This window comes from Vespa mandarinia, chromosome 8 (genome assembly GCF_050613455.1).
Source record: "Vespa mandarinia isolate Hongniang chromosome 8, ASM5061345v1, whole genome shotgun sequence".
In the NCBI taxonomy this organism is placed as follows: Eukaryota; Metazoa; Arthropoda; class Insecta; order Hymenoptera; family Vespidae; genus Vespa; species Vespa mandarinia.
The window spans coordinates 5552501-5566848 of NC_140817.1; the positions used below are offsets into that span (position 1 = coordinate 5552501).

Consider the following 14348-nt stretch of genomic DNA (forward strand, 5'->3'; position numbering starts at 1 on the left):
AGAAATACAACGGAACTAGTCAATTCTGCGAAACATCCTGTATAATGTATATATAATTGTGTGTATGTATTTGTAAGTACTTATATATATAATATATATATATATATATATATATATATATATATATATAAGTATAAATATAAATACGGATTACATACACACAATTACAGATCTAATCAGTCATATAAAAAATAACAGAGGACATAGAGAATTGCGCAAGAAGAGACAAAGACTGTTCTATGTACGCATAGAGGTGTAATAATATTTCAAAATATAAAGAAAAGAAAAAAAAAAGAAAAATAATAATAATAATAATAATAATAATAATAATAATAATAATAATAACGACAACAACAACAACAGTTAATAATAATAATAATCATATATATATATAATATATCGTGTGTGTAAGAACTACGTTACATGTGAATATATGTGTGTATGTGTGTATATATGCAGTGAGACTATAATCACATAAATAATAATATATCATTTGTATATAAATGATATATTTTATTACTTACCGGAAGATCGTGGAGTGACGGTATAACTATTAGATCTGAATGAATCCAATCTCCTTTTTTCTATAATAAAAAAAAAAAAAAAAGAGAAAAAAAAAGAAAAGAAAAAAGAAAGAAAGAAAGAAAGAAATGAAAAAAAAAGAAAAACAAAGAAAAAAAAAACAAAAACGGATAAAGAAAAAGCAAAATAATAACTTTCGAGCAATCGACGTTTCGAACTCTTTCGAAAGATTTTTTCTCTTTCATATCATTGTTCTTAATTATAATAAATGATTTTTGTCTTTGTCTTTTTTTTTTTTCTTTTTTTTTCTTTTCGTTGTTGTTCTCTTTCTTTTGTTTCGTTAACGATTTAAGAAACTCACCCTGGCCATGGCGATGCGTGGTCTGTAAACTAAATTATCGAAAGCAGCTCTATCCTTGCTATCAACGAGTTCTCTGAGTTCCGTTAGAAGCGTCAATTTTTCATGGGTATTCAAAAGATCGGCAAGATTCGCAACCAGCTCCTCGACCGTCAGCCTTCGCGTTCTATAATCGGCGAGAAGTTGGGAGAGCGCGGCCCTTTCACTTCTCGCTAGTACAACCCTTGCCTTTTCTTCAACCATAGCTGCTGTAGCCGCAGAAACCGTGTGAATTCCACCACGATGTCTCCATTCGTTCGTACTGCTTCTTGAAAAACGTTTTAATCTTAAAATTATTTTATTACGTTTCGATATTTAATATAAAATTTAAATCATTAAATTAGATTTTTATTAAACTCAATTTGTTTTTCTTTTCTACTTTTTTTTTTTTTTTTTTTTTTTTTTTATTTAATTTGAATTTCTTTTTTCCCTTTTTTTCTTTGTTCTTTTTTTTTAATTTTTTTCTTTTTTTTCTTTCTTGTTTCTTCTTCTTTTGTAACGCGATTCAAAGTTTGACATTAATATACTTAAGTATCTTTTATAAGACATTTTATATTTGTTCCGTCGGAGAAATTAATAAATTAATTGTTAATTAATTATTCCTAGAAAGGATATAATATTTATTTAAGTTATAATTTTTACTTACTATTAATATAGTATAGTTATATTAATATAAGTTATATTGTGATTAAATAATAATTATGTATCTCTATAAATCATATTCCTTGGTAATAAGTTATGTTATAATTAAATGTAACTATACTAAGTTAGACTATAACTATAATGTCTTGAGAATGAGCTATAATATTACAAATATTACAGTATATAATTTTCTTTATGTACATTTTTTTGTAGACATAAAATTGGGTTATCGTTGGTATTACGTGAGCGTCCATTTATCGATCTTTTCTTTATTTCATTTATACAATAAACCAATAAAAATCATTGCCTCGAATAAATATTGAAGAACGTATAAATAAATCATGCGAACGATTATAAAGATATCTCAAGGAAATCATAAAAATTTTATATTTTATTAAATAATTAAAAAAAAATATTATTTTAATATTCATTGATATATTTAGAAAGAAAGAATGAGATATTTTATTTCTTTCTTCAAAAGATTTTTACGTATTACAATATATTATATATACGTATTAAAAATGTATGTATATAAAAATATCGTTATTAGACACTTGATTAAATTTCTTTCGTTTTTCATAACTAAGCTAACGAAATATATGAATTTATATATGAATTTATATATGAATTTATATATGAATTTATATATGAATTTTTCTTACGCAGGACTAGGCGGCCGATGATTTCCAGGACTTTCGAGAATGAGAGGATCGTGTTCAGGATATCTCGAAGTTGGCATCACAATTGGTTGACTGGTAGTACACGAATGAGGTACCTTTCCTACGTCTCGTATCAATAAACTCATTCTCTTGTTTGTTTTTAATATCTGTACTGCCTCATCGTGTGTGGCTTCCTCGAAATTTTGTCCATTGACCTCTATAATCTGATCTCCGACCTATCCATGAGAATTAATAAACAGAAAATTCTCAGAATATATTACATAAACAGGTATACGTGAAATTTTCGCATAAAATGTATGCGTCGTATTCGTTTCTTTTTTCCTCTTTTTTTTTCCTTTCGTTGCTATCGGCTATTCTCAGAATAAAATCTCGATAACCCACGCGAGTTTTTTTTTATATACGAAGCATACATTTGAGATGTTATTCTACATAAAAAGAAAGAAAGAAAAAAAAAAAGAAAAAAAAAGGGAAGTATATTCATATTGGCAATAACGAAATTCGATATCAACTAAAATCGATGGAGCTCCGTGAACAAGCAGCTTAATATTTATAACCGTTCGTTTATCAGCATAGCAAATCCCCTAACAATACTTTAGAAACAATCTCGGATGATTTTTCAATATAACCATATCTCGGATTTAAATGATAAAATTTATTGAATATTTTCACATAATTTCTGTCATACTTTTGAATTATATTTTAAATATCTATTGAAAAAAGAATTCTTCTGATAGAAATTAAACGATATATAAAAATTAAATAATATATAACTATATACATATAATGTACAATATACTAATACATATATAATATATATATATATATACATATATATATATATATACATATTATGCGAAATATTATACATATATATATATATATATATATATATATATACATATTATGCGAAATATTATACATATATATATATATATATATATATATATATATATACATATTATGCGAAATATTATACATATATATATATATATATACATATTATGCGAAATATTATACATATATATATATATATATATATACATATTATATATATATATACATATATATATATATATATACATATTATATAGTAAAATACTAATATTACTATAATAGTAATATATACATATATAATGGTAAATATATTTAATATATAATATTTACAATTATAATGTTACTATATTAACAATATAAAATCATTTAAAATATAATCATTTATAAAATAATATATAATAATTATTATATAACATAGTAATATAAGTATATTAGACTTATAATAATATAAATATATATATATATATATATATATATATATATTTATATGTATCTACATAATATAGCAATATACATATATATATATATATTTTATTTTTACAATATATATAATTTAGTAGAAAAAAGGAAGAAGTGATAAAATATAAAAATAGCAGAGTTACTCGCCAGAAGTCCAGCACGATCGGCGACACTATCCTTGTCTACTCCAGTGACATATATTCCAAGGCCATATTCGAGACCACCTCTGATCATAAGACCAAGGGATTGGCCTGGTTCGATGCATAGTTCGACCTTTCGCGTTCGTGGTCCATATCGGGAATCTCGGGAGGAATAAAAAGGTGGCGGAGAAGCTGGTCTTCCTTGACGGTCCATCCAACTGCAGGATTGTTGACGACCCGAAGATGGCCAAACAGGATGACCAACTCTGCAACGGGGATCTAATGCCGGTCCACGTACCGTCATACTCAAAGTCCTACAGGATTTCAGCATCTATTTCGAAGGAAACATTTTGTTCTTTATTTATTGAAAAAAAAAAAAAAAATAAAAAAATAAAGAAATGTCTCTGCAATAAACGTTAAAATTTTTATGATTTTTAACAAGAAAAAAAAAATATACAAATTTATAATCCTTCACGAAGTAATAATAGAATATGCACGATTGAAAATGAAACGAAATTCGTCTTACGAATTTATTATAGTTCTAAAAAAAAAAAAAAGAAAAAAGAAAAAAAGGAAGAAAAGAATTGAAAGAATTGGACGTAATTGAGGAACAAAATTGTTCGTATTCGTACGTGAGATTTATTTTCGAAATAGAATTATATTTGAAAAATAGAAGAGAGAAAGAAAGAGAGAGAGAGAGAAAGGAGAAAGAAAAAAAAAAAGGAAAACCCCGAACAGAAAATGATTGGAAATGGTTTTCGAAGGAAGAAAAATCATAGAAGTCAATAGCATATCCGATAGAATAGTTTCGTTATTTTCGAATTTTCTTTCCTTGAATTAACATCAGTTAACATGAATAAAACATACGTTAAATTTACTGATCTTTAAAATCCTTAATCGAGATAAAGCTGAGATAAGCTTACCGAGATTACAGTTAAGAATTAATCTAAGATTAAATTCTATTACGTCGTACGAAACGACGCTGTGTATTGGAACGGTCTTGAAGGAAAAAGAAACAAAAAAAAAAAATTAAAAAAAAAAAAGAAAAAAAAAAGGAAGAAAGAAAGAAAATAATTATACGATAATTAATGATTAATAGGATATACACGTTCATTCTATTCGAAAATATTTCTATAAGAAATGAAATACGAAGATAATACACTCTCCCTTCGTGGAAGGAATGTACGTAACTATGAAATATTCTTAGATCTGGGACATCCTTCAGTCCGGTGAGGATGTCTAAGCTTCCAGGACGATTCGAAGATTATGGTTGAGATAGTCCAACGTTTACTGTTGAAATCCACCGGGAACATATATATATATATATATATATATATATATATATATATATATATATCCCTTTCGTAGAGAAAAATGTACAGGACTTTTCTTCCTTTCACGATGTATTCCTTTATTGCTATACATAGATACTATAGTAAGTATTGTATAAGTATTTTATATACCGTTTACTCCGTTATATCGAAAAGATTAAATCCCGTATATAGAGGATCATTCAAAAGTTCCTAGATACATCAAAACTTCCTAAGTGATATTAAACATCAAATTATCCTTTTCCATGACCCCTTTTAGATCTTGTACTTAGACATATAGTTTCTTTTTTTTTTTCTTTTCTTTTTCTGTTCTTTTTACAAGTCAAGTATTGTTTGATTGGATTAAAAAAAAAAAAAAAAAAAAAAAAAAGGAATAGAAAAAGAAAAAGAAAAGCAAAAAGATATTAACCTAAAGGATTTAGGAAAAGGAAAAGATGTAATAATTGATTTTAAAAATTAATTACTATTTAAAATTCCCATACGAAATTTAGATCAATATTCTGTATAATAATTGTATTAAGTATATACGTAATCTAAGTTAATAAATATTTAAATTTAAGATTTTAAGAAAAAATTAAGATTTGTTTTTCGAGCGTCTTTTCATGAATTAAACAATTCTAGAGAATTAGAAAAAAAAATTAGATAGTAGCAGAAGTAGCAGCAGCAATAATAGTACTAATAGCAGCAGCAGTAGCAGTAACAGTAATAGTAGTAGTAGTAGTAGTAGTAGTAGTAGTAATAGTAGTAGTAGTAGTAGTATTAGTAGTAGTAGTAGTAGTAGTATTAGTAGTAGTAGTAATAGTAGTAGTAGTAAGTAGTAGTAATATTTACATGTTATCTCCACACAAACATACAATGGACGCATTGTATCCGTTGTATCGAAAGCGTTGAAGATGGAGGTGAGAGAGTGGGTTTTAAGAAAGCTCGAGCTTTTCATTAGGAAAGAATTCTTTTCGAAAGGAAGAAGCAAAAGGATATTCGAAAAGAAAGAAGAAAAAAAGAATGAAAAATAACGAAAGAAGGATAGAGACGACTGGGAGCCATTGTATTGGATGAAATCGGTAGCAAAAGAGCCCTTTTACAGAGCGTTCGAACGTGATTTTCTCAAAGACGAAAAAGAGAGAAAGATAAAAAGACAGAGAGAGAGAGAGAGAGAGAGAAAGAGAGAATAATACTTTCGAATAAGGATAGAATTTGCCTTGGTAGTAAGGTCAGTAAAGAGAGGGGAGACAGTGCGTTTGTCGACGGTGACGGCAGCACACGAACGAGCCGGCAAGAGGATATCGATCTTCTCGCAGCCCGTGACGTCACATCCTGCCTATCCTTGACCCAGCGAGCTTGATCGAGCTCAGATCCGAGTCCTCCTTTAGGATCTCCGAGGAGAGGAAAGATGATTTTCTCTTATATACAAATAAATGTAACGTGAAAACAAAAAAAGAAGTAATGGAAAATTTAGAGGATAATGGCCTATTATTTGTTCTTTTTTTTCTTCTTCTTCTTCTTTTTAGATCAATAAAATATAGTATATGTATGTGTATATGCACGTATGTATGTATGTATAAAAGATTTTTATTTAAATATATATATATATATATATATATATATATATATATAGGGTGGTGGTTTTAAGTAAAACCATCTAAATATCTTTTCGGCTTATTGCTATGCAAAAAAAATATATTTTACGTAATGTAGATGTTGACAAAGGATCAATGTCATGGTATCAAAGTAATAAATCTCTTCTGCAAATGATTATCTTTGATATTTTTCTTTGTTTGTTTCCTAATCAGGAATTCTCCTCATATATTCGTTTAAGCATATGTACATTGATCCTATAACAAAAAACTTTGATCAGAAATAATAGGTCTTATTAAATTCGTAATTAAAATGTTTGACGCAAAGAGAATATCATGAGTCAGATTGTGATAGATATGAGTAAGGGAGGGGAGAGAGGGACGAGGGAAAAAAAAATAGTAGAAAGAATGGATTATATATTAATCGATGCGATAAATCTTATGGTATGAAAAAAAGATGGAATAGGAATGGGCAGATCAAAGATCATTTATGTTAACCACAGAACGCCATAAATGCAAAGATGGAATGGTTCTATGTGTCAACGGTTAGTATATATGCTCTCATTATTGCGAAATACGTCGACTTTATCGAAACGATCGGAAATAAATAAACGGCATTGTCTGGTTTGTCAAAAAAAAAAAAAAAAAAAAAGAAAAAAAAACTTATAAAAAAAAATAAAAAAAGAGAAACCGTTCTTCCTCTTTTGCATATTTACATTTTTTTCTTTTTCCTTTGATCTCGACGTTTCGTTTACCTTTCTTTTTTCTTTTTTTTTTTTTCAAGAATCCTTTTATACTCTTCTTTTTATAAAAATACGACGCTATTTACATATATGTGTATATGTGTGTGTGTGTGTAAAATCTTAATGTATAGTAAAATGTATGTAGAAAAAAAAATTCATTAAGAATATATAAATAATGTATAGAGAGTGGTTTTCGTAACCATAATTATGATCTTTTAAGGCAGTTGTCACAACACAATCCGAAAAATGAATAGTCACGTAGAAAAATTTAACAGTTTCTAATCAGCGATAAGTCATAATAATAATAATAATAATAATAATAATAATAATAATAATAATAATAATAATAATAATAATTGGCAAAACAATTTTTGGTTTTTTTTTCGATAAAATCAGCAAGATCATTTTGACATTTTTAAACGGGACATCGTGTTTTTTCTTCCTTTCTTTTTTTCTTCTTTTTTTTCTTATTTTATTTTTCTTTTTTCCTTTTTTTTTTTTCTTTTTTTTTTTTTTTAATTATAATATTAAAGTCACTTTTAAATTACATTACAACTCGTAATTAACAATTTTGAATTTATTCAAGCATAATATATACTGCGAATAAATTTTCTTTTTCTAAAAGTACATTTTCATTTAATGAAAAAAAAAAAGAAAAGAAAAAAGAAAGATATAACGTATTGAAAATATATTTGTTTAATTATTATAAAAATGTTTAATGAAAATATTTAATCCTTTATCCCAAAGAATTTAAGAATACAAAGAGATTGTAATACCGTTGCATCATAGTCGTCGTTTGATCAACAAGATCATAACGAACTCGGTTGAATTTCAATTTTAACGAGTTTCTGAATGAACAAGGTCTACGGTACGAAAATTAGCTTGGCTAATTCCAGAAATCGTCGAGGGCGAGTTTCATCCGGGTAAAATCATGAATAATAAAGACTGGCAATGGAGATAAATATTCAACGGAGCCATGCCAAAAGACATCGAGAAATCCGTTGAATAATGATAGTAAACCGCATTATATATTACTGGTAATCCATTATAAACGATAAATTTTTCTTACGAATAAGAAGAATGATCTTAAATCGAGCGTAAAGAGAGAAGGAAAGAGAGAGAAAGAGAGAGAGAGAGAGAGAGAGAGAGAGAGAGAAGAAAAAGAAGAGAAAAGAAAAAAAAGAGTAAGGAATCGTGTTAAATCAATCGATAAATATAATGGTAGTACGTTGAGAGAAACGATTCATAAAGAAAGTAAAAACGATGGGGGATGGCCTTTATGAATTCAAATAAAGAGGAAACGATCGATTTCCTGGCTAAGCTTTACGTCATAAAGGAAAATGCTCGTGATCGTGTTATAAATTTGGACTTCCGTATGATCGATTTCTCTTAGGATCGAAATCGCGTGTCGGGTATGACCTTAAGCGGATATATAAATTATTCAAAAGATTCCATTATAAAGAAGTAGATACATTGTCCGAACTATCATTACTGGGTCATTCGAAAATTCGATTATTATCTCGTATATAAAGTATACATACTTATTCGTATTTACGTATCATTCGTAAAGAATAATTTATGTATATATATATATATATATATATATATATATATAAATTATTATCATATATATGAACGAATCCAACTACTTATTAGCACCGTTGTCAGACAGGCATCATTTGACAGAGCTAACGATGATATCTTACAAAAAAATGATAATAATTCACGACCGATTTTAATAAGACGACGTCGTAATTATACGATAATAATGATGCTTAATCATTGTCTCCAATATAATAAACCACGTTATATTAATAGAAATTATATTCTTTCTAACCTTTTTTAATATTTCTTTTTCTCGGCGTATTAATGAATGAAAAGATGACGACTCCATTATCTTTCTTATTTCATTTATTTATATATTTATTTATTTTTTTTTTTTTTATATTATTATTATCTTGTTTATCGATCTCTATAATAATATCGACGATTTAATGTAAACCCTTCGATGTAACTGCGTTAGAATTTATGAGACATTTACGATACGGCTTCATGCATGCATGATATCAAATATTTGATATGAATACGATAAAAACGTATTTACGTTTGTAAAGAGTAGATTCGACTACTTCGATACAAAGCTATCTTCTGTTCTGTTACATATATATGTATATATCCTGTAACTATGCAGATCTATAAATCTTCTTTTTAGAAATGAAGAAATGAAGTATCGTAAATTCAGTTTTACGGAAAAAAGAACAAAATTTAACGACTACACCAATGAAATATATAAACAAGGAAAAATTAAGCGTAATGATTAATTAAAATAATTCACGTAATTAAGTGAAAAAAAATTTATTCAACTAAAAAGTCATTTTCGATATCGCGTGCGAATAAACGTAGTCGCATCAAATTTCGAACCTTTTATAAATACATACACGGTGCATATGCATATACTCATTCACATAAAACTAATCCTTACTTAGATTCTGTTTTCATTTAATCGATTATAAATATGATAATGAATTCATTTTCATATGATAATGAATTTAATTCGATTAGAATTAAAAATCGATTATACGATGAAGTAACATTTAAAATCGTAAAATATAAATAAATCATATAGTTTTGTATTCTTAACTATTCTGTATTACTTCGTTAATGAAAATAATTTAATAATACAAAGATGTAGATGTAAAAAAAAAGAAAAAGAAAAGAAAAACGTGAAAATTAATTTTTAAAATATTTTTTTTGTTTTTTTTTTTCAAATATCATAGAAGATCGAAGTAATTTCAATTCGTACTACTTTGATTCCTAGTATCATAAATGATATCTCTATAATAATTATCTCTCAGAGCATAAAAATGAATTGACTACTTGTTCCAAATCAAATCTAAATATATAGATACATACAGATGTACTTATGTAATTTAATATTACGTAGTAGTGATACGTAAACTATCAGTCTATTAATGAATTTTTATAGACAGATATAATTAATATACTTTATCAGTTTTACTTTTAAAAAGAAAAATCAAACTGATTCATTAAAGCTTGCGTTTGTAAAATTATAATACATCAATGAATTTACTATAATCTATATATATATATATATATATATATATATATATATATATATATATATATATATATATAGCAACATAGATTTTTATTCAATTATGTAAAAAATATTATAAAAATATTATACTTATTATAAAAAACAAAAGATTAAATAGAAATTAATAGCTAATATATCTATCTAAAAAAGTAAACATAACTGCAATTAATTAAACATACGTTGTTAACAATTTACATAAGGCAACACTGATCTATATGATCTATGATTTCATGACAAAATACGAGTATGATAAATACAGATTGTAACAAATATTTTCAACAGCTTAATAAATGCCATATCTAATATAATATATCTCTTTAAAAAAAAAAAAAATTTAAAAAAAAAAAAAAAAGAAAAAAACAGTGATCGTACTTAATCAAAATACAAGATGTGTTCATTTAATTGCAATTTACATAAAACTGATCTATGATTTCTTGATAAGAAGAAAAAAAAAAAAAAAGAAAAAAAGAAAGAAGAAAAAAAGAAACAAAATATCAAGTAAGATTACTGATTGTAAAGAATATCTTTGTTGGTATTATCATGACGGTAGCCTCGACACAACACCCTTTAACAATAAGGGAAAATAAATGGCAGTGCTTTGGCGAAGAAGGGCGCCTGAAAGACTGGCGCCAGGATGTCGCGAAGAAGTTTCAACGGAAGAAGAAAGAAGAGGATGAAGAAAGTAAAAAAGAAAAAAAAAAAAAGAAGAAAGAAAAAACATGAGGGTGGACAGTGGATGGTGGATGGTGGATGGTGGATGGTGAATGGTGTACAGTGGATGGTGGTGTTAGTCAAGGGAGGATGATTGACCGAGAAGAAGGATGAGGGGGGGAGGGAGAAAAGAAAGGGATAAAGTAAAATGACGACGAAAGATAGAGGACGACGCTCGTTTACTCGACTCTACGAGGGTTTCCTTATGCGTATCGGCCTATATTCCTCCTTATATTTCCTTCTCCTTCCAGGATTCGTCTCGACCCATGCTATCTTGAAACGTCTACGAACCATTATGGAATAACTGGCTGCCGTTACCACCGTTACTCTTAACGACAAGCCGAGCAATTTAATCCTCTATTTCCTTCCGTGTCTTCCTCCTTGTCGTTTACCGTCCCGATCGATAAACTCGGATAGAAAAACAAAGAAAAAAAAATAGAGAGAGAAAGAGAGAGAGAGAGAAACAGTAACGTGTGAACAAGATCGAGCCAGTCGTTTTCAATGCAACGATATGACATAACCATACCCGACACAACTACGATTCTTTTATCTACATATTTATATATAATTTTATATATATATATATATATATAAAATGGAAGATGATAAGAAAGGGAGATCATTTTGTATGTTTACGTTAGCGATCTATACGCTTATAAACCTAGCGTTCTTTTTTTTATTATTATTGTTATTATTATTGTTATGATTATTATTATTATTGTTATTATTACTTTTTTTTCTCTTGGTCATACTTGTATCTCTCGTCTATTATTTATTTATTTATTTATTTATTTGCCATAAGGGAAAGAGGACGAGGTAATATCATCGAGAAATTTTCTGATCAACGAGCAGATCTCTAATATTACTGACTTCTTTTTTTTATTTCTATGATCTATTAAATTGAGTTTCTTGCTTAATGATTTTGACTTGGATATAATTCTGAAGGATTGGAAGAATGATCGTAATGATCTTATTTGTTTCTATTGTTTCTTGATCTTTTTTCTGTTAATGACATACATACATATATATATATATATATATATATATATATATATATATATATATCTGTATTTTTTATTCTTCTTTAATTTTTGAATGTATTTGATATGAATATTATTATGAATTATGTGTTTTTATTTATTTAATTATTTATTTATTTATTTATTTATTTATTTATTATTATTATTATTATTATTTTTATTATTATTATTATTATGATTATTATTATTTCAAGACAGTCATGGCCATAAATTAACTCGCTTCTAACATGTTCTTACGATGGATTAATTTTATCGTGAAATGAATGAATCGATATTTTAGATCGATAGCTTCCAGCTTCGAATATTACCACGTTAAGATAATTAATGACTAACTATCTTTCTTCGCTTGTGCGGTGGTCGTCGCTAACGCCTATGTCTTTGACGTAAACCACGAAGGACGAGGTTTTGTCCTCTTTTACGATCGATACAAACAGAAGCAAATAAATTTCTATGGATACAAAGAGATAGTCTTCTTACTTAGACTATTACGTTATAAGCTATTAAATCCCATTAAAAATTAGAATTTTTCAATCGTCTTTTATCATTAATCGAGCCGATCAATGAAATTCTATTCTAACGATTGATGATCCTTTAAAAAGATTTCATAAATGTTCGCATTTTTACGAGTTTTAAGAAAATACGTTGAAAAGCGTTTCTCGAAAAAAAAAAAAAAAAAAAAAGAAAAATTAAATTAATTTTATAATTCTAATGACTATGTAAATATAATTTTGTAATACAAATAATTAACATCATTCGTGACGTTAAGATAATAAATTGAAAACGTTAATTTAAACTCGTCAGAGAAAGAAAGAAGATGAGAAAAGGAAAAAAAAGGAAAGAGAAGAAAAAAAAACAGAACGGAACAATAAGAAGTTCGAGAGAAAGAGGGAAAGAAAGGAACTCTAATGGTTTGTAAGAAAGAAAGAAAAGAAAAAAAAAAATAGAAAAATATCGATCGAATAAATAACAAGCTTTAGTAACTTGTCCGTTGCAAAAGTGCAGTTTCTTTTTAAGAAAAGTTTCATAACAAATCTTACTCGTATATTCTCTTTATAATTTGAATATAAAAAAAAAAATATATATATATATATATATATATATATATATATATATCCTTCGTCTCGAGAACGAGACGTCTTGGAATACATAATCATTTTGTTATAGTTCGAGTACTCACAATAATCACGATATTAAAAATAATGAAATGGAAAAAAGAGAAAGTGTCATTGTAGCACAAAAGAAAACGATAGAATTGTTAGATTGAATCGACGGAAAATAATCGATCTCGACGATTTCTCCTAATGTAGAAAGTCGATACATAGAATAAAACTTTGAATATAGTCATTGAAAATGCAAAATAACGAGATGTGAAAAAAGAATACGAGGGAAGTATCGCAAAAATTAAGAAAAATTATTTTGATCTATTATTGGATTCCTCGTAAAAGTATTAAAAATACTTCCGTTTCTTTTCAATTCGCACGAATGCGCCGATAACTTGCATCCCTATTCCTCCCCCTTCTAAAAAAAAAAATAATATATATATATATATATAACTAAATATAAAAAAATCTATCAAACAAGGAATAAAAAGCGTTAAAAGATAATTCTTATTCAAAGATGCAAAGAAAAAAATTTGTTTCTAATTCCAAAAAAAAAAAAAAAGATATTAATTCCTAATTTAATTAATTAATTTCTTATTTATGATAGATCTCTTAAGAAAAAAAAAGAAAAAATCTATTAATCAATTAATTTCTAATTTAGAAAAAATTTCTAAGTTTATCATGTCGATATGATAATTATGATAGAGAGAGAGAGGGGGGAGAGGGAGGAAGAGAGAGAGAGAAAGAGAGAAAAGGTTTAAAATACAAAAGAATAGTAGCCAGGCAAAGAGGTAGGATCGACGTAGCGAAATACAACGTAGGATTAGAAGTAGCATTAGGAGGATTTAGCGCATATCCAAGAAGTATCCCACCGTTAGCTCTTTTTGGTAAATCCGAAGCTAACGCCTCGTGCTCTTTTTATATCAAGGGAATAGTAGTCCCAGTGATATCCTGATGGGCCATTGTCGAGAATCTTTTGTCTAAAAACTAAGCTAGCTACTATGGAAAGTATGATGACGAGTTGTTATCGGAAGGTACAGTGATAGCTATCGCATAC

At 27.2% G+C, this 14348-nt stretch overlaps 1 protein-coding gene across 14 annotated transcripts in view; it reads right to left on the minus strand.

The window, feature by feature from the left end:
- Positions 1–14348, minus strand: part of dysc (whirlin protein dyschronic) — an 83934-nt gene that overhangs the window by 35379 nt on the left and 34207 nt on the right. For 9 of the 14 annotated variants that reach the window (XM_085658483.1, XM_085658484.1, XM_085658492.1 and 6 more), the window contains 4 exons: positions 3682–4005; positions 2224–2456; positions 884–1187; positions 525–584 (listed from right to left, as the gene is read on the minus strand). In XM_085658483.1, coding sequence (XP_085514609.1) covers positions 525–584; positions 884–1187; positions 2224–2456; positions 3682–4005 — 921 coding nt within the window. The remainder of the gene's footprint in view (positions 1–524; positions 585–883; positions 1188–2223; positions 2457–3681; positions 4006–14348) is intronic. The other 5 variants (XM_085658485.1, XM_085658488.1, XM_085658490.1 and 2 more) reach the window with 3 other exon arrangements.